Genomic DNA, 18,495 nt, shown 5'->3' with positions numbered 1-18,495 from the left:
CGTCAAGGAATGTTCGTCCTGGAGTCCTTATCTGGGGGGTGTAGAATCCTGAGCGGAAAGTCCCCCCAACACCCAGCATGCACAGTTGGGAAGTGAGAATCAGGAAGCAGAGGGGAAGGAAGCTGCTGAGTCAGAAGGGGTCCTGGGACACAGCGTTAATGATTTCTGTGATCTGCTGCCTTGTGAGCCTTGGGGTGTAACAGTGTCGCCCTTGCAGGAGCCTGGTAGCCTGGTGCCCTAGCCTGCCCAGTGTGGCCATGTGATGGAGGTAAGTGGGCTGGGCTGAAGTTGTAGACCCTGACCCTGTCTCACCCTTGCCTTCCCGCCCGCAGTCCTCTGTGAGCACCTGGCTCCCTAAGACCATGGGGGAATGGCCTGGATGGTCCTTTGTCCTCCCTCCTACCTGGTCCCACCCGACCCCAAGTGGCTCTGGTAGCTCATCCTGAGTTTAGGCCCAAGAGGCTTTCCCTGTCTTCTCAGGAAAGCTGGGAGGACCAGTGTCTCTTCAGCACCAAGGTGGAGTGGGGTACAGGTACCCCAAGACCAGTGCCCTAAAGGAAGCTTCAGGGCCTCCCATGCGTACTAGGAGTCCCAAGTTCTGAGCTTTAAAACCATGGATCTCAATAACATTTTCCCTTGATCCTCAGTGTCCCCATTTTAACAAAGGGTGATGCTATGCATCACAGCCTCCTGGTGAGATCCAGAGACCATAATGGAACCACAGACAGACCTCTACTCCAAGAAACAGACCTCCACTCCAGGTCTGGATCGTGGTAAACTGAGCTCTGGAAAACTGATGGCACTGTGAGTGGCTGTGCAGGCTGGTGTGCTCCCTGCCTTCTGAATGCAGACTGCAGATGCAGCTGCTGGCAGCAGCAGCTGTGATAAAAGTGAGAGCTGCAGGCTGGGCTGCCAGAGTTGGGTTACCAGCCTGGGCCAGTGTTAACCTCAGCATCCTGAGGAGGGTCGGGTGGGGTATCAGACACCCTTTGTTAACGAGGGCACCCTGAATGAAGAACATCTCCAGTGTGCAGAGCCCCTCCCAGTCAGCCACAGAGCCCCGGGGTCCTGTTTAAGCCCACTCACATGCACACTCTACACACCACCCGTCCCTCCCTATACCCATGCTGTGAACCCAGGCCAGTGTAAGAGCTGAACATTGTTGTGGCTTGTTGCCTGGACCTCCCAAGGAGCTGGGGAAGATGACAGAGCAGACTTGGCACTTCTCCCCCTCCTCTGACTAGCCCAGGGCACGCCAGACTGTCCCTGGGGGGTGGTCCTGCAGACCATGCCCTGCATGGAGGGGGTACATGGCCAAGGGGAGCATAGAGCCTAAAATCCAGCCCACATCCCACTCAGCTGTGCTCAGGCCTGGCTCAGATCTGTCTCACCGTCAAGGGAACATCAGTCTCAGGTCAACCCAGAGGCACAGGGAGCCATACTGGACAATGAGCTGTTCCCCAGGCCCCTGTGGCTTCAGGCTCCATGGGGAGGGGCACTTGGGCCTCAGGCTACAGCCCAGAAGATGTGATCCCTGTTCAGGCTGTGTCCCTTTGCTTAGGCTTGAAGGAGTATGTGTCTCAGGGGAAGCCAGATCGAGGCGGTCCCAGGCCTGCACTGGTGTCTTGATGGAGATGCTTTAGGTGGCCAGGAGAGGCAGTCAGTGGGGCAATTCCTGGAAGTGGCAGGATGTGCCTGGCTGGGCTCATTACTGGGAAGAGTTGAAGATGCAGGAGAAGTGGGAGGACTCCGGAAAGCCACGTGTCTTCATGTTTCCAGACCAATTCCCAGCCAGCAGTGCCCACTGGCCCCATCCTGGAAGAGCTACCCTGCACTTCACGTGTGGCTGGATGTTCCTACCGAGTCGGCCCCTTCCTGTACAGGTGCACTCAGCAGGCCCAGGTCACACATCTGGAATGGAAACACCAACCTCCCAATGCCCAGTGGAAGTTCAGCATGCTATCATTACCTGCCCGGGAAAAGCAGAATGGGTAGAAATGGGCAAATTTCTCACCTGTGAGTTTCCTCTGGGGCCTTTGGGGGTCAGCCTGGGGTGTCTGTATGGATCCTCACAGCCTCATTTTCCTGGCCCATCCCTGACACCCTCACTGGAGCCCGGCCAGTACTTAGCGTGCTAGTAGACTCATGTTTGTGGGCACTCGCAGGCCCAGGCAGAGCAGCTGAGCCCCAGTGCCTTGCAGAAGGCTTTCCCTCAGCTTTGTGGCTTTCTGGAGGCCTAGAAGACGCTGCTCTGGCCACTCCTGGAGGCCACTTCCGGGAGGTTACCGGGGTAACACTTGCTGTGCATCGTCAGCCAAGTCCATACTGCATTTTGGAAATGGATGCCTTTATATTTCTCTTTTGCTGAAATGTCCTTAAATCTTGCTGGTGATTTGGGGAGAGAGATGGGATTGTTACCAGCTCACTGTATGTAGGTGTCTGATTTGAGGGCTTAGTTCTCTGCACCCCAGGTTCACACAAAGCTACAAACTAAGAGAATGTAAGCCTGAGTCTGCCCCTGACTCGTTCTGAGCACAAGCAAGGAGCTTGCTGTCTGTCTGCATCCCTGCTTCCTCTCCCGGAGAGTGTATGCTCTGTCCACCTCCCGGCCTGGGGAGCACCAGGAGGTCAGTTGTGCAGCTGAAAATGCAAAAGCCAGTGCTGCTTCTGTGTGCGTTTTAGATCTCAAGGAAGCCAGTGGGTGGACAGGCCTTGCTTATTGAGTTTGTCTCATTGATTTCCTCCTTGGAAATGGTTTCTTTCTTGTCCCCTGGAGCTCAGAGTGGAGAGCCACAGATCTCTGCAGGCAGCTCAGTCTCTGGAGAGCTGGCAGGGAAATTTTGGGGGATGGGAGAAAGCTTCTACTGTCAATCTCCGTGTTTCACAGACTTTGGGCTTTTGTGGGCGCTCCATAGAGCTATTCCTAGGACCAAGGATGGGAAGGGTTGTGCCGTTCACCCTGGACAGTAGGGCAGTCTCCAGACTGAAGCCACACCTTGCTCCACTTTTCCAGGGTGCCACCATGGACCGCTCATGCAGGCAGTCTTATTATTTCCATTTTACAGGCTGAGAAAACTGAGCTTCAGACTTAACCAAATCACTCAGAAAAGAAATATGCGATTAGTCTTTTTCCTCCCGGGGTCCAGTCTGTTGTGCCTTTCAGGTGCCTCCATTCCTGGATGTGCACACAAATCTGGCCACGGAAGCAATTAAATGTCCATCTGGAGATTTAGGCAGGAGCTGGGAGGGTGAGCTTCGGAGGAGTCAGTGGTGTCATTGCTTTGTTCTCATCTGCACAGCACGTCAGCGGAAAGCTCCTGGCATTACTGTTTGTCATTTGATAGCAGCTTGCTAGGGCTTGTAGCATTTGCAAAAGTAGGAGGATGGAGAGAAGGCTTCCGTGCTTCTAAAATCCTAGGAAGGGTTCAGTAAGCTGCCTGCCTGTCTCAGATAGGAACAGACGTCACACAAGCATGCACAAGTTACCTAACATAGCAGACTCCAGCCTTCTTTTCTCACCCACAGTGCCAGCAAAGGCAGCCCTGTGTCTAATCTTCATCCATCCCACTGTGCTCCTGTCCTACTACCTGCTGAGAATTGTGAACCAAGAAAGGAAGCCCAGGGATCAGCCATCCCCGTGCACTGGTTTTACGGTCAAAGAGATCAAGGGTCAGAGAGAAGCCAATGCTTGACCGAGGACACACAGCAAGTTAGAAGAGGGGGCAGAAGCTAGAATGGGGCAGGCCAGTGACCCCTTTAGAGTACATCCCATCTTCTGGAAACTTGTGCATAGTAGGAGCTCATTACAAAGAAGGTAGAGAAATAAAGAACAAGGTCACAATTACACAGTTTTACCTGCATTCTCTGATTTGATCCTCAGTATGACTGAGGTCTTGGTGGCTTCTAAATTAGAGATCAGAAAACCACCACCTGGAGATGACTTGTTCACTGTTTCTTGGGTACAAACTGCAGAGCAGGGCTCCCATTTCTGTTCTGTTCAGCAAATACTGCTGGAGCCCCTGCCGTGTGGCACGCCCCAGGCTGGGTGCAGGGAAAGCACAGAAGGGTGACGCTGCCCAGCCCGCCCTGCCCAGATCCCGGGCAGTGGGGAGGATCCCTGTAGTGAGCAGGGAACAGGCACGGGCATGTGTGCCCAGAGACCACCAAGAGGACTGAGGCTGCCAGCGGGGACAGGCGAGGGCTGGGGCTGCCAGAGCTGTAGCTCTCCCTGTCTGTCCCTTCCCAGAGCCGGGGTGTCTGTGTGTGTGTGTGTGGTGAAGGAATCCCCACCCACCCCCCTGCAGACAGCCTCCTTTCCTCTTACTGTGCCTTGAGGCCCTGGAGCCAGGGGAAAGGCAGGGCTGATTCTCTCCACAGCTTCTCTCATGCCCTTGCCGTCCCCAGTTCAGGGGAAGGGTGGCCCCAGTGCGGGCTTAGACTTGGACCTTGAGTCTGGCTCTGACCCTTGATGCCACATAGCTTTGGGCCTCTTACCCTGTGTACACTTCCGTTTTCTTGTCAGAAGGGCCAGCCAGGCTGCCTTAGCCAGCGAGCTCAGCGGAGCCAATGTACACACTAGCACTGAGGGCTGAAGTTGCCAGACAGCCGGAGGGGCCTGCTGTCCTTCCGGTCTGCTCTGAAGGGCAAAGCTTGCCCTTCCAAGGACTAGAGCAGGGAAACTGGGACCATTTCCAGAGGTGGGAGGATCAGCTCACCCTGATTTCCTGAGCCCTCTGACCCTTTGCACAGCCAGGCCTCTGAAGGACTGCATTCTTGAGGTAGACAGCACTGCCAGCTGGTGGCTAAAGGAAAGATAAGACAGGCTGAACTGTCCACGGGAGAGGAGCGGGAAGCAGATCGGGCCTCAGCCCACCTGTGTGGCCTGCACAGCCTCCTGGGCTCTCGGGAGGCCTGGGATGGGTCTGCAGGGAGGGAGCAGGGCAGCTGGAGTAGTTGCCGGTGGCCTGTGTGGGAAAACTGCTCACAGGGCTGCATGTGGTGGGGCCACTTCTGGCCACCAGTCTGCGAACCCCAGCTTGCTGCTCCGGAAGCCAGAGCGCTGCTCCTCATGCCGTTTACTTCAGAGGCTGTGGTGAGGGTGGGGTGGGGTCACCGTGGGAACTTCCCAGTTAGAGCTGGAGCCTGTGAGCTGCGTCCCATGGGAAGGGTGTTTTTGGCTGAGTCACTGAACACCACGGGGCTTGTGTGACCATCTCTGAGGTGGGATCAATGACCCTCTGCAGCTGTTTGTTGGGGTCTGGCTCTTAAATGAGAAGGCAAAGTAGGGCTTATGATGGACCTCAGTTCCCGCCGTGCAGGAACCTTCCTGGGGGCTGCTGCTGGGCGCACTCTGCCCATCTCTGAGCCTCAGTTCTCCCTGGCTTAGGAGTTGGACCATTGCTCTCTCGGCGCCTCCCAGCCTGTGAGTCTGCCCTTCAGGTCAGGGAGAGGGAACCCTGTGTTAACCGGTAGCCAACAGAAAGTCCTCTGGGGATAATGTCTGGAAGCGCTTCTTCACCCAAGGCGCCTGGGTCCACAGAGTGAGGGTGGGAGGGGGCTGGTGCTCCTTTGCTGGTTAGGGGCTCCCATAGCCCTGGAATGAAAGGACTTCTCCTGGCAGCTGTGGACAGCAGGTCGTCCTATCTGCTCTATGGCCATGCCCTACACAGGAGATAATGCCTTAACACACCCTAAGTATGTCCCAGAGTGTCCAGAAGATGCAGAGGAATAAGGGAAACTCTGAAGCCCAGACTTCCTGGCCTGCCCTGTCTGTCTTCATCCCCTGCCCCATCTAAGCCCAAGCCTAAAGGGCACCAGCCTTCAAAGCCAGGTCAAGGTAGAGGCTATTGCATGGTTCTGGGTCCATCTTCCTACACTGAATCCCAGCTCCACCACCTAGCAGCCAATAACCTCAAGCAATTTACTATACCTCCCCTGAATCTGAAAACTGGGGCTGATGGTAGTTTCTACCTCATATCATTAAAAGTACTCGGAATAGTGCTGGGTACCTAGTGGATGCTGCATCGGTGTTAACTTATTGTGGACCAGGGGTTTTCAGTGTGGTCTTTGGACCAGCCAGCATCAGCAGCAGCCTGTCCTGGGACTCATTAAAACTGCCTGCCCCAGACATACTGGATCAACCATCTGGGGTTTAACGGGATTCTTATCAGGCAGCAGTGAGGACCCTCACTGCAGATGGAGCTTCCTCAGTCTCGCTTAGCTGCCAGACAGCTGCTGTATGACTTGGTCTGGTCTCTGGCCTCTCTCTCTGAGCAGGGCAGAAACTAACGATTTTTCCCTAAGGGGTGGGCTTTCCACTCAACAATGGCTGTGAGTTTTGGGTCCTCAGACTGTATTTCTGTGTAACTCATGTGCTAATGGGAAACAGGGTTGTTGGTCACACCACACCGAAGGAAGGCCAGCGGTGTGACACGGGGGCCTGGCAGAGCAAGAGCCTGCTCAGACTCAGGCTGGGGGACCTGGCATCTCCATTCTCAGTGTGGGCTGTCAGCCTTTGAGCAAGTCATTCAACCTCTCTAGGCCTTCACTTCCTGTATTGTGCCTGTTTTATGGCAGAGGATACTGAGGACATAGAGACAAGGCCTCTTTAGTGCTAGTGCTGTAAAGTGTGCAGATTACTGGGACTGCCTCCCCATTCAGCTGCTCCTAGAGGTAGAGCACAAGTGCTCTGGGCCTCCTGGACTTGATCAGTCAGCAGTGCATAGTGAAGGTGTGGCCACTAGAAGTCCAGTAACATCCTAAGAAAGAGAGCCTTCATGGACTTAAAGAGGTGGGGGTTCTGGGCTGCAGCAGATAGTGAGAGGAAGGAAGTAAGATCAAGTCAGTGCGTTCATAACAGAGCTCAGATTTCTTCCAGACCAGTGATGGCTGTGGTCAGAACCATCATCAGTAACTTGCAGGTATTATTGTGGGAAGTTGTAAAACATTTCTGAGTTTTTACTCAAACTAAGTATCCAGAGTTCTTTTCCAGCAGGACTCCTGGCTGCTAAATTAAATAAGCAAGACAGGGAGAGCTCAATGGTGTCTGTGCTTTAGAGGCGCAGTGATGTTTATCATAACATCTAGCATTTCCGAGCATCTCCTGAGTCCTGGGCTCTGAGTTGCATTTAATCCTCATCATTCTAGTGGATATGATGTGATGCCCGTATTTGAGATTTAATGGACACTAAAGGACACTGAGTAACGTGCTCAAGGTCCATTAGGATTTGGCAGAGCCAGGACCCGAGCTCAGATCTGAGATGTGTTGTTCCTCCCCACACCTGTGCTCCAAAGGCTCGTTCCACTGACTGTCCCTCTGCCGGCAGGGTATGACTTTGCAGCAGTCCTGGAGTGGTTCGCGGAGAGAGTGGACCGCATCATCCTACTCTTCGATGCCCACAAGCTGGACATCTCTGATGAGTTTTCAGAAGTCATCAAGGCCCTCAAGAACCATGAGGACAAGATGCGGGTGGTGCTGAACAAGGCCGACCAGATCGAGACACAGCAGCTGATGCGGGTGTATGGGGCCCTCATGTGGTCCCTGGGCAAGATTGTGAACACCCCAGAGGTGATTCGGGTCTACATCGGCTCCTTCTGGTCCCACCCCCTCCTCATCCCTGACAATCGGAAGCTCTTTGAAGCTGAGGAGCAGGACCTGTTCAGGGACATCCAGAGCCTACCCCGAAATGCTGCCCTCCGGAAACTCAATGACCTTATCAAGAGAGCCAGGCTGGCCAAGGTGAGGCTGCCCCAGAGGACAGCAGCAGAAGAAGGGTCACGAATCTAGGGGTTCAGTTGCAAAAGTGACAGTTGCCTCCAACAATAGTGCTGCCACCTGCCAAGAGGGAGGGTCCTGTAGCCATTGTGTCATGAGTGTCAGCCATACTAGCTCAGTCCCGTGGGGTCACAGATTTGGACAGGGAGTCACTGTCTACCACCTGAGCGATCTCTAGCCTCTCGCAGGCTGTTAGTCTCTCTGTGCCTCTTTCCACATCTGTGAAATGGAAGGGTTATTGGAGGAGAAGCAGGACAAAGGGAGTTAAAGTCCTCATCCTGGCACCTGGTGCTTAAGAGCTCAACAGACGTTTGCTGTCTTTGGTGTCTGCAGTAGCAACATGGCTGCCCTGACCATGTCCCCATATTCTCACCTTGCCCAGCCCAGCACTGCCTGAGGGTAGAGAGAGAAGTGGTTGTAGAAGTGGGAGCAGAAGAGGAGGAAGATGGGGTTGATGGGAAAAGGTGAGTTGAATAGGTCTGGGAGGGCTGGTCAAGAGTCCAGTGGTGAAGGTTGCCATCTGGTCCCATTTGTCAGGTCCATGCCTACATCATCAGCTCTTTAAAGAAGGAGATGCCCTCCGTGTTCGGGAAGGACAACAAGAAGAAGGAGCTGGTGAACAACCTGGGGGAGATTTATGGCCGGATCGAGCGAGAGCACCAGATCTCACCTGGAGACTTTCCCAACCTGAAGAGGATGCAGGTAAGCAGAGTAAGGACCCGTAGGACAAGGAACAGTGTCCCTCAAGCTAGCAGGAAGAAAATAGAGGCTCTCAATGCTGTTGGAAACTGAACCCAGAATCAGAAGGCAGGGAGTGGCCCTAGACCTGTACTTGAAACCGGATTGCCAGTCCCAACAGATGCCACATCTGAGCCTTGGGGAAAAGGTGGGTCCCAGCGTCAGATGCTGTTTAAGACGTTGTGTTCTCCAATTACAACCACCGAAAGATTGACATCTCCACGGTCTCCTATGTGATAGGGCAGGTCAGGTTCTCTGGGACTTTGGGTGCTTAGCCTTACCTCTGTGCTCCCTCTTAGGAAGCACATCCCATCACAGCAAGATGCGGGATGCTTGACATTTGGGGTACTGCAAGCCCCTGTCTTGGACCACTCATGTTTTGCCTCAGAGAGAATCATTTTCATCTGCCTCTTACAGAAGAGGAAAACTGAAATCTCTGCGTTTTCCCAACATAGTGTTTACATGTAAACTATAAGTAGAAAAGTCAGAAGCTGCCCCAAGGTCAAAGCAAAAAGTCACACCACCCTATGTTGGGTCCTCCCTGAGCCTCTGTCACCTCATCTGTAAATGGAGGCTACAGAAGCACCCTGTGTGCTGCAAGCAGGGTGCTCAGCATCGAGCTCCTGCTGCGACACTTAGCAGCCATTAGGCAAGATGTCGCCAGGAGGGGCCACCAGGTGATGAGCACAAAGGACCTGCCCTTTGGATGATTCTTATAAGGTCATGTGATGATAGAATTACTTCAAAATTAATTTTCTAAACTGGGGAGTTAAAAACTCAAAACCAGCAGCCCTAGAAGTATCGGTAATTAATGTTGCTCTTGTGTTTATGTTTAGGGTGGGAACAGGTATCTCAGTTTAAGATGAGGATTTTCAGGACATCATTAGACCCAACTGTGCATTTTAGTTTCCTTCCTAATGAAATGAAAACATTCCATTTCTCCATGGATCTATTTATTCATACAAGTCCCTAGCACGAGCCAGGTACCAGTTTCAGGACTGCATGAAGCTAATCTGGATTTCTCAGTCATACATGTCTTAGAATCCTTCAGTTCTGTGTTTTTCCTTCTGTTGAGAATTCAATGATCTATAAGTAAATCCCTGAGAATATGACTTCCCTACCTATACAACACTGTGGGGAGTGAACCAGGCAACTAGAGAGTGAAATGCACTTTCTGTAATTTTCAAGTATAACCCTGATTAGAGGCACACATATCTCAGCCTCAGAAGGATATAGCTTTTAAGAATTCATTCAACATTCAAAACTAAAGAGAAGTTTTACGATTTACTCGCTGGGTAACATTAAAAGGGAAGGGGTCTAGGCCAGGCTGGTATCACATAACTATCATCCCAGTGCTTGGGAAGCTGAGGCAGGGGGATCCCTGCAAGGTTGAGGCCAACCTGGATTATATAGTGAGTTCAAGGCCAGCCTGAACTATGTATTGAAACCCTATATTAAAAGAAAAATTTTTTAAAAAGGAAGGGATCTGATCAGCCATATTGTTTAAATTCTCTTTCCCAGCCCCTGCATCTGTTCTGCTTCCTCCTGAAAAGCTCCATCCTCAGCCCAGTGTAGTCTTTTTTTCTCCCTCTTTTCATATCTGTGATGGCCATGTGGTGTAGATCAACTCAGCCCCTGGGCCGGACTCTTTTCCTTGGAAAGCAGTGGAACTGTAAATAATGCAACTTAGGAGGCTCTGACAAATGGAACAGCTCCTTCCATTCTATCCCCACCATCTTTATCTCTCTCTTCCCAGGACCAGCTGCAGGCCCAAGACTTTAGCAAATTCCAGCCCCTGAAGAGCAAGCTGCTGGAGGTGGTGGATGACATGTTGGCGCACGACATCGCCCAGCTCATGGTGCTGGTGCGCCAGGAGGAGATCCAGCGGCCCGTGCAGATGGTGAAGGGTGGAGCCTTCGAGGGCACCCTGCACGGCCCCTTCGGTCATGGCTATGGGGAGGGAGCTGGGGAGGGCATCGATGATGCGGAGTGGGTGGTGGCCCGGGACAAGCCCATGTATGATGAGATCTTCTACACCCTGTCCCCTGTGGATGGCAAGATCACAGGTGCTAATGCAAAGAAGGAGATGGTGCGCTCCAAGCTGCCCAACAGTGTGCTGGGCAAGATATGGAAGCTGGCGGACATCGACAAGGATGGCATGTTGGATGATGAGGAGTTTGCACTGGCTAACCACCTCATCAAGGTCAAGCTAGAGGGACACGAGCTGCCCAACGAGCTGCCTGCCCACCTCCTGCCCCCATCCAAGAGGAAAGTTGCAGAGTAACAGGAATAGGCCCAGCTTAAGGAAATGTTAGAGGAGGATACAGGAGCAGTGACCACATATGTGTGTGCACACCTGCGCACACACATGCACACACAACTGGACAGTTGCACTGTACATGAGAAGGGGTAGCTGTGCTGCCGTCTCCAGGCTGAGCCTAGTTTGGACACCTCTCCAAGTTCCTAGCATGGGTAGAAAGCTGCACCCTGGGTCCTAGGGTATAAGCCTGTGTCTCCACATCTGTGACCCTCCCATCTCCCACTTCCCAAAGACCTGGGGTGGTTCACTGGCCCACATGTGGCCACCCAAACCTATTCCCCAGTGCCTCCTTACTCAGGCTCCAAGCAGATGGGAAAAGCTTTTCATTTAATAGATAACTTGCTTTATTTTCAATTCACTCTATTTTTTGTGCTTTTGTTTCTCTCTTTGCCTTCCTAATAAGAAATCTACTCAGGGGTTAGGAGACGAGAAATGAAGGGCAGAGAGAACTGAGTTAGAAAGTGTCCTTTGAGCACAGCATCCCAGACTTGAAGAGATGTTGACCTGTGCTGTGTGCTCCATTCTTTCCAAGCCTAAGGCTCTGTCTTCCTGGCTTAGAACTCTGTGTGTACTTCATTTCAAAGAATCACAAATAGAGAGAAGAAAAAATTGGGAGGAAAGAGTATGGACGCCATCTTTGGGTCTTCTGCTAGAAACTCATCAGAGTCACTCTAGTGCATGGATTTGATCCTGTTCTTACCTGACCTGTGATGTCTGGACGCTCACACTTAATTCACCTTTATTCGTCCCCTCCCATGTCTCAGGAACTGTGTTAGCTGCTTATATGCATTACTCTGTGGGCCTCACTAATGCCCCATGTAAGTCCCCTCTTTTGCAGAAGAGGACCCTGGGGCACAGAGAGTTTATGACTTTTCTAAACTCACAGAAATTACACATAATGGGGAGGAGGCAAAGCCAGGAGCTGAGGCCTAAAGACTTGTGTCTGTACTGTGATGTGTGCAGGATCCCTGCATTGCTACCTACTGAATCAAAGAACAAAGGAGTGTGCAAACCCACTCACAGCCACCCAGCACCAGCTGGCAAGGGACAAGGACCAGCCAGCATTTGGTGGGCCATCAATCTGGCCATCTGTCATTTCATAGAAGCAAACCGTGCCTTCTGGCTATGCACCCCATGTTCCCAGCATTGCAGAAGTCCAACCTACCAGCAGGAGAGTGGGCTGGGCTGCTGGATACTCTGTGCCAATCCCCATGTGGCCTCCCACCCATTAGCTTGCATCATCTCAGCTCAGATGCAGCCACCAGTTCTTATCAGGCGAGACCTTGTATGGATTCTCCAAAGGTCAATTTGAGAGCCCTGGAGTCTTGTTCCCTGTAGGGTCGCAGTGGCTCTGTTATGTCCTTTACAAATCCCCACCACACTCAGTGTGCTGTACCCTCCTTCATGGTCTCTCCTCAGCTTGCTCTTTGTCAACTGATAGTCACTTTGTCTGTTATGCTCTTACTGAGATGGAAAATGAAAACCTGTATAACTTATTTTATATGTGTATTCAGACTATATAGAGAATATCCTATGTATCTATGATGTGATTACTACTGCAGTGCGTTTGTCATTAGTATTCCTGTTAATATAGCACATTTCTCCTTTGGTACCTATTTGGCTACAGAGCATCCTTTATGGGATTGGGTTCTTACTTGGGGATGTTTGGTGGCATCATTGGAAACAAATAATTTTCTGGAGTTACTCACAGGCCAGCATTCACAAATAGTGTCTCCCTGGCCTGGGGTTTCTCTGGTCTGGTGACCGATACAAGCTGAGCTGGTAAGGCTACTGCCACCAGCTCTCTGGAGTACAGATGGTCCCCAAACCTCTGGGCTTCCTTGTGCAAACACATTTCTCTTTCACATGAAATGAATAGCAAAGAAAAATCAAGGCAGATCTCATTGCTGAGACAACTCCAATATGCCAGGCCCAGCAGAGGGAAAACCTTGATTTGAGCCAAAAGCAGAGAAGATGAAGGCTTTTATTTTAATAGAAAGGGTATTGTGACACTGACCACCTTCTCACACCTGAAGACATACCCCATTCCTGCCCTTCTGCCTCTCCCTGCATTCCCTCTTTGTCTTCAAAGCTTCCCTGAGGAGGGATCTGATACATGGGATTCCATGTTTATTCTGTTTCTCTCTCCTGGAAAGAGGAGATGGTGCTCAAGGCTCCTCTGGTAGTATAGGAGGGACGTGTGTGTCACTGCACCAGTGCCCTCTGACTCCAGCTGTTTCATTCTGACCCTTCCAGGTTCTGAGGGCCTGGAGATCTCAGTCTGGAAAACATTTCTCATGGAAAGCAGACTCCTCAAGGCTATTTTGCAGATAAGAACCTCTAGTGTAGTGGTGGCAAACCTTTGGCATGCCACAACGGGCTGTTTATATCATTGAAAGTTCTAAAAGGTTCACTATCACAGCTTTAGTGCATCTGTCCCACACTCTCCACCAGGACCATGAAACCTACCAAAGAGCAGCAGTGCTCCACACCTCTGGCCCAGGGAAGTTTGCCCCTGTACCACAATTAAATCGCAACCAATCAGGGATCAAGTGAATGCAGGTGGCACTGCTGGCCACAGCAGAACATGGACCTCTGATTGTAGAGCAGTTGGTGACTTTGAGTCCTCTCTGCTCTCATTTGTTTCCTCTGTTCCAAGAACTGGTGTCTGAGTTACAGAATGGGCATGAAAGAGCTTTCATTTGGGAGAAATGAAAGGACTTCTTCATTGTCTATGAGATGTTAACTGGCCTCTATACATATTTGGTCCTTTAAAATGTGTCCATCCATCTATTTTTCACTCAGAAGACACTGAGCATTTCCCATAGGAAAGACCTCCAGGAAAAATACACAGATCAACTCCTTGAGCCTTGAAAATAGGTTAAGCAGTTCATCTGTGTAGTAAGGACAATTCTAGACCAAATCAACTTGCTAGCTGGTGAGAGCTCACAGCTAGTGCAGAGCTGAGGCATTTATATAGACACTGATAATGAGGGAACATGAGAGAGGGTGGGAACAGGGTATAAGCAGCAAAAGGGCTCACAAGAGTCAGAAATGGCTTCAGATTAGGGAGGACATGGTCAGAGGAAGCCTGTAGCAAGCAAAAGGAACCTTCGAGAGCCAGCTTCTTGACCTCTCTTTCCTGTCTGCTCTAAGGAAGTTAGGTGGGATTGTTACACAAATCCAAGCACAGCATTCCCAGCCCACCATATCATAATGGCCCCAGAACCACTGATACTTTTGAGGGAAAGCATGATTGGAATTTTGCCTCGAGGGACTGTTAGTTTTTTCATCCGTCATCTTTTGAGTGGAAATTGTATCCGTATCTTCAGAGTTGAAAATACCAGTGGCCGGAAGAAAAGAAAAGATAAATAGAGATGGGGGAATATGAGCTATCCCAGCTGAGCAGTGAGCCGTAGGGAAAGATGAAGGACCCAGTGCTCTTGATGAGTGCTTGTCACCAGGTTTGTGTTCTTTTGTTCTGGCCCAGGGGAGGATTGAGCATTCCACACTGCAGGCGTTAGGCAGCCTGTGTGATTCACTTTGGTTTGTGTAATCGTGTAAGCCACGTTGCCCTACCTTGCAAAAACACCTTTACAGTTCCTGCATTTTTTCCCCTGCGTCATCAGATATGGATGTGGGAGTAAGTGTGAAGGAAGCTAAGTCCCATCCTGGTCAACCAGAGCGCTGAGTGTCTCTAAAATCCCATCCCAACCTAAAGGCTACAGAGGGCATGAGCAAGCTCTAGTCATCTTAATTTTAAACCACTGATGGGCTATTTATTTCCCAGCATAACCTTGACCATCATGAGCAGGAAGCCCAGTAAGCTAGTAAGGATAGAAAGTCCCTGGGAACCTGGGTTTCTGCCCGAGTTCCTGTCTTTTTAAGAATCAAGGTCATCTGAAGCTAAAGGCATGGGTGGTTTGCATGAAGTCCTTCAGTGCCTAAAACATAATCTGCCACATCTCAGAGCCAGATCTTTCAGTGGCACTTTTTATGCTAGAGCACCCTGCAGTGACACTGTCCAACATTGATAAGACTTGCCCTGTCTTCAAGAATATAAGTACTGGGAACTGGGCATTTATCTGCCTAGGACTACACAGAGGGGTGTATAAATTGGAAGGAGTAAAACTGTAATCCCCAGACTCCCTTGCAGCTATGTGCAATGTTTGCCTTTAGGTAACTAACCAGAGGTACTCATGGGAGACTGTTGAAGGGAATTGTGCTGGAGGTGAACCTGGAAGCCAGACACCAGCCTCCTGGTTTTGTGCCTTCATAACCATTTTCAAGAAGTTAGCTGGAGGTCTTGTTTGTGGTCAGGTGAAACAATGGCCACTGCTATTAGAGAGTACCGTAAATGACCATCTGTGACCTTGTGATTGCCCACTTAACCCACGTGCCTGGATACCATTAAAAGTTCTAGAGGGGACCTGGGATGTACAAAGAAGTCATGTGTGTGTGTGTGTGTGTGTGTGTGTGTGTGTGTGTATACACTGAAGTAGTGCTTTCTGAATAAATGAAAAATAGAGGATATATCAGGATTTTCCAGAAAGAATGCAGAATTTAGGAAATTGTAAAGCAATAATCAATTTCCAAGAATCCCTAGAGAAGGATGGGTACACTTAGGAAACTTGATCATGTAAAATAAGGACAGGTTAGAAGTAGCAACTCCTTCCCTTGGGATATCATGAATGGCCAGTCTCAGCCCTACACCAGGGGGCATTTCTAAAGCATCGGGTACCAGGATACAGGCTAAACACATGACTGCACAGAGAAGAGACTGGAAAGAGCAAACGTGGGGGAACTGAGAGACCTGAGTTCCAGAACTGGGACATGCTATTTGGTCTCTCTATGCCTCTTCTCCTAAACCAGGATCATTTAAGTTTTTGGAGCTATTATGAGGACACAGAGACAGTAAGTGAGCCAACATCAATACTGCATAGTGGACTTTGCTGGCATATTCTAGAAGCGGCATGGTTAAAGTCAGAGGTGAGAGTCTTGTCTGCATCAAGGAAGGAAAGCAACCATGCCCTGTAAAAGCACAGAGCCAGGGATGGGGAGGAATGGGCAGAACCATGCCTGTGAGGCTAATACTTAAAAGGGGCCTGGAAGCCTGGACAGTATCTGTGGGATGGGTATCTCTGGCTCGCTATCACCCAGGGAAATGCACAGCTCCAAGTGCCCACCTGGCTTTCCAGCTATCAGAGGATTCTGGGCAGCCCTTGTGCATACCCTGGGGTAGGTCTTTTGGGGAGCAATGTGACAGCTCAGCTCCACTGCAGACTACCTCAGAACTTCAGAGGCAATGGCAGAACCTCTGTAATTCTGAACGTGGGATTTCAATGACTGGTATGTATCTTCAAAACATGTGTCCAGGCCACACTTTCATAAGATCAAGGCTTCTTTTCTACCAGCCTTTGTTTTTTCTTAGCATTTCTTAAATCTTGTTTGAGACATGGAGCTAAAATAGTAATAGATGTCGGGTCAGTATAGAGACAAGGTGACCCTTATTTTATCCCAAGCCCCTCACAGAAAGGAGCTGGGATTTTGTTGAGCTTTGAGAGAACCACAAAATGGTTGATGTCATGATGGTGCTACCTTCAGTCCAGGTGTTATTTCTCATGGCATAGGCCATGCCCTGTCTCAGCCTGTGACCTGCTCTCCTGCCCACCCCCTCCCAGGATACATTACTCCTCCACTTATTGGGCTATCTGTTCTCACTAGGTCGGTGACACCACACACACACACACACACACACACACACACACACACACACACACACCTTTTCAACCATCCATGTGCACTCTATCTCACAGAGAAGGGTCTTTCTATGAAACTGCTGGCCGGTCTAAAGAACAAAAAAAAAAAAAAAAATGCACATGCCACCAGGGGACTGCTGTCTGCCTCTGTCAGACCTGTCACAGGTCTAAATCTAGCAGGAACTCTGTAAGCCTTGTGGGAGAAGTTCCTGCCAATCTATCAAAGGTTCTCTGCTAATCCAAAGACCACAGTCAGGTAGGTATTTGGACTCAGCACCATAGAAACACTTGTATCTATGATGAATACCCCTCTGGACCTCATCTGCTCAATAAATGCCTCCATGGCTTTTTTGGCCGTAAGGAGCAATTCCCCCCTCATTCCAGAAAATCCTTAAGGAACATGCAATGGGATGAAATGACACAGCTCACTACAGAAAAGTCAGTGGGTGCTACTTGCCTTGAGCAGAGTAACCATTCCAGCCCCAAAGCAGCTGCAGCTTGTCCTCCTGATGCCCCAAGTGTGTTCAGAGCCACAGGAACCTAGGCTTGAGATAATGATAGCCCTGACCTCTTGAAAGACATTTCCTGGAACTTCTTGAAGATAAAACACACTATCTAACTCAGCTGCAGCATTTGGCCAGATGTCACTCCTCAGTTCCACGGATCATCTTAACATTTGGTTTGTGATCCTGCCCTGATGGTTTCTGTAAAAGAAGCCCCATGTTACTCACCAAAGTTTCAATCAGGCTATCTTGGCTAATAATTACAAAGATCCTCATGCCAAAATTTTCTAAGGCCCACTGCAAATATTCTCAAATGTGACAGCCCCATCTCCCCATCTGCAAACCCCTTGAGCTTTAGGGGATCCACCTGTCAGCCACCACTGTAAGCACTGTCATTTGCAGAGCTGCTTAATTTCATCAATTCAGAAGCTCCTTTGGGTACAGAATATGCTTCTCCCACAGCAAGGTACACCTTACTCTGTGACCAGTTTCCCTTCAGAGGTAAAAAAGTTAATTTTCCATCTACTGACAGTGCTGCCACCTGTCTGCCCTCAACTTCAAGCTGTCTCCAGAAAATTTCCTTCAGTGCAAAGATCTGTTTCCCTGTCCCAAGCCATGCCCTTCTCCTAGGAGTAGCTGGGGGTCCAGTGACAGTGGGAGCATGGGAAGGCTTGGGCCCCTTGCCTCAACATGGAATGCTTCTGGAGGGCCAGGAATCTCAGGAGGCCAGCTGAGCCCTTGTGGGTGCACTGCAGCCCAGTGGTCTCTCTGCCTAGTCCTGCTTCCTTTCCTTCCCCTCTCCAGGTACAAAACCCTAGCACCCCTATAACAACATTCCCCTATTAAAACTCCATACTTGTCTGGGTCCCAGGTAACCCACCCTACCCAGACTGCCTGGCAAATAAGAGCTTCTCAGTAAATACTTGTTGGCACAATTGAACAGTCCAAGGATGACTGTGTGGAGACAAGGCAGCTACCAAGCAAATAGGTGCAGTGGCCTTTGCCAGATAATAAGTGCCACATGACACCATCTCTACTTGGCAGGTTGTTGTGGGTTAATAAGAGAATCTAGAGCCATGAAACATGAAGAAGAAGGTGATTGTGGTCCCCCAGTAGCTCCAGCCAGAGGCTTATTATTAGAAAATTATGAGAAGGGCTATAGAACTCATATTGGGTATAGAATGAGATCATTTTTTCCAGTCCTCTCAATCTTTAGTTTCTTCTTCTCTTAGAAAAGCAAGGCTCTTCTGTTCTTGGACATGCCCAGGTCAGGGTGAGACAGGCTGATAGCTGAGGGACACAGCTATTCTTTCTGAGTGCAACTCCATCCTCACCTTTTCAAAAGCAAGCATCAGAAGGAAGAAGACCTCCTTAGGAGTGAAACTGGCGATGATGCTGGCC

General features: G+C 50.3%; 1 protein-coding gene across 1 annotated transcript in view; it reads left to right on the top strand.

Annotated features, from left to right (window-relative positions):
- The window catches only part of Ehd3 (EH domain containing 3), a 28,878-nt gene extending 16,434 nt beyond the window's left edge, over positions 1–12,444 (top strand). The window contains exons 4-6 of the mRNA XM_003473013.5: positions 7,326–7,738; positions 8,312–8,476; positions 10,269–12,444. Of these exons, the coding sequence (XP_003473061.1) occupies positions 7,326–7,738; positions 8,312–8,476; positions 10,269–10,796 (1,106 nt within the window). The 3' untranslated portion in view covers positions 10,797–12,444. The remainder of the gene's footprint in view (positions 1–7,325; positions 7,739–8,311; positions 8,477–10,268) is intronic.
- Positions 12,445–18,495: the final 6,051 nt, after the last annotated feature.

This window comes from Cavia porcellus, unplaced genomic scaffold, assembly GCF_034190915.1.
Source record: "Cavia porcellus strain 051 isolate PalLab524CR breed Dunkin Hartley unplaced genomic scaffold, mCavPor4.1 scaffold_1, whole genome shotgun sequence".
Taxonomy (NCBI): Eukaryota; Metazoa; Chordata; class Mammalia; order Rodentia; family Caviidae; genus Cavia; species Cavia porcellus.
This window is presented reverse-complemented; position numbering and strand designations above follow the sequence as displayed.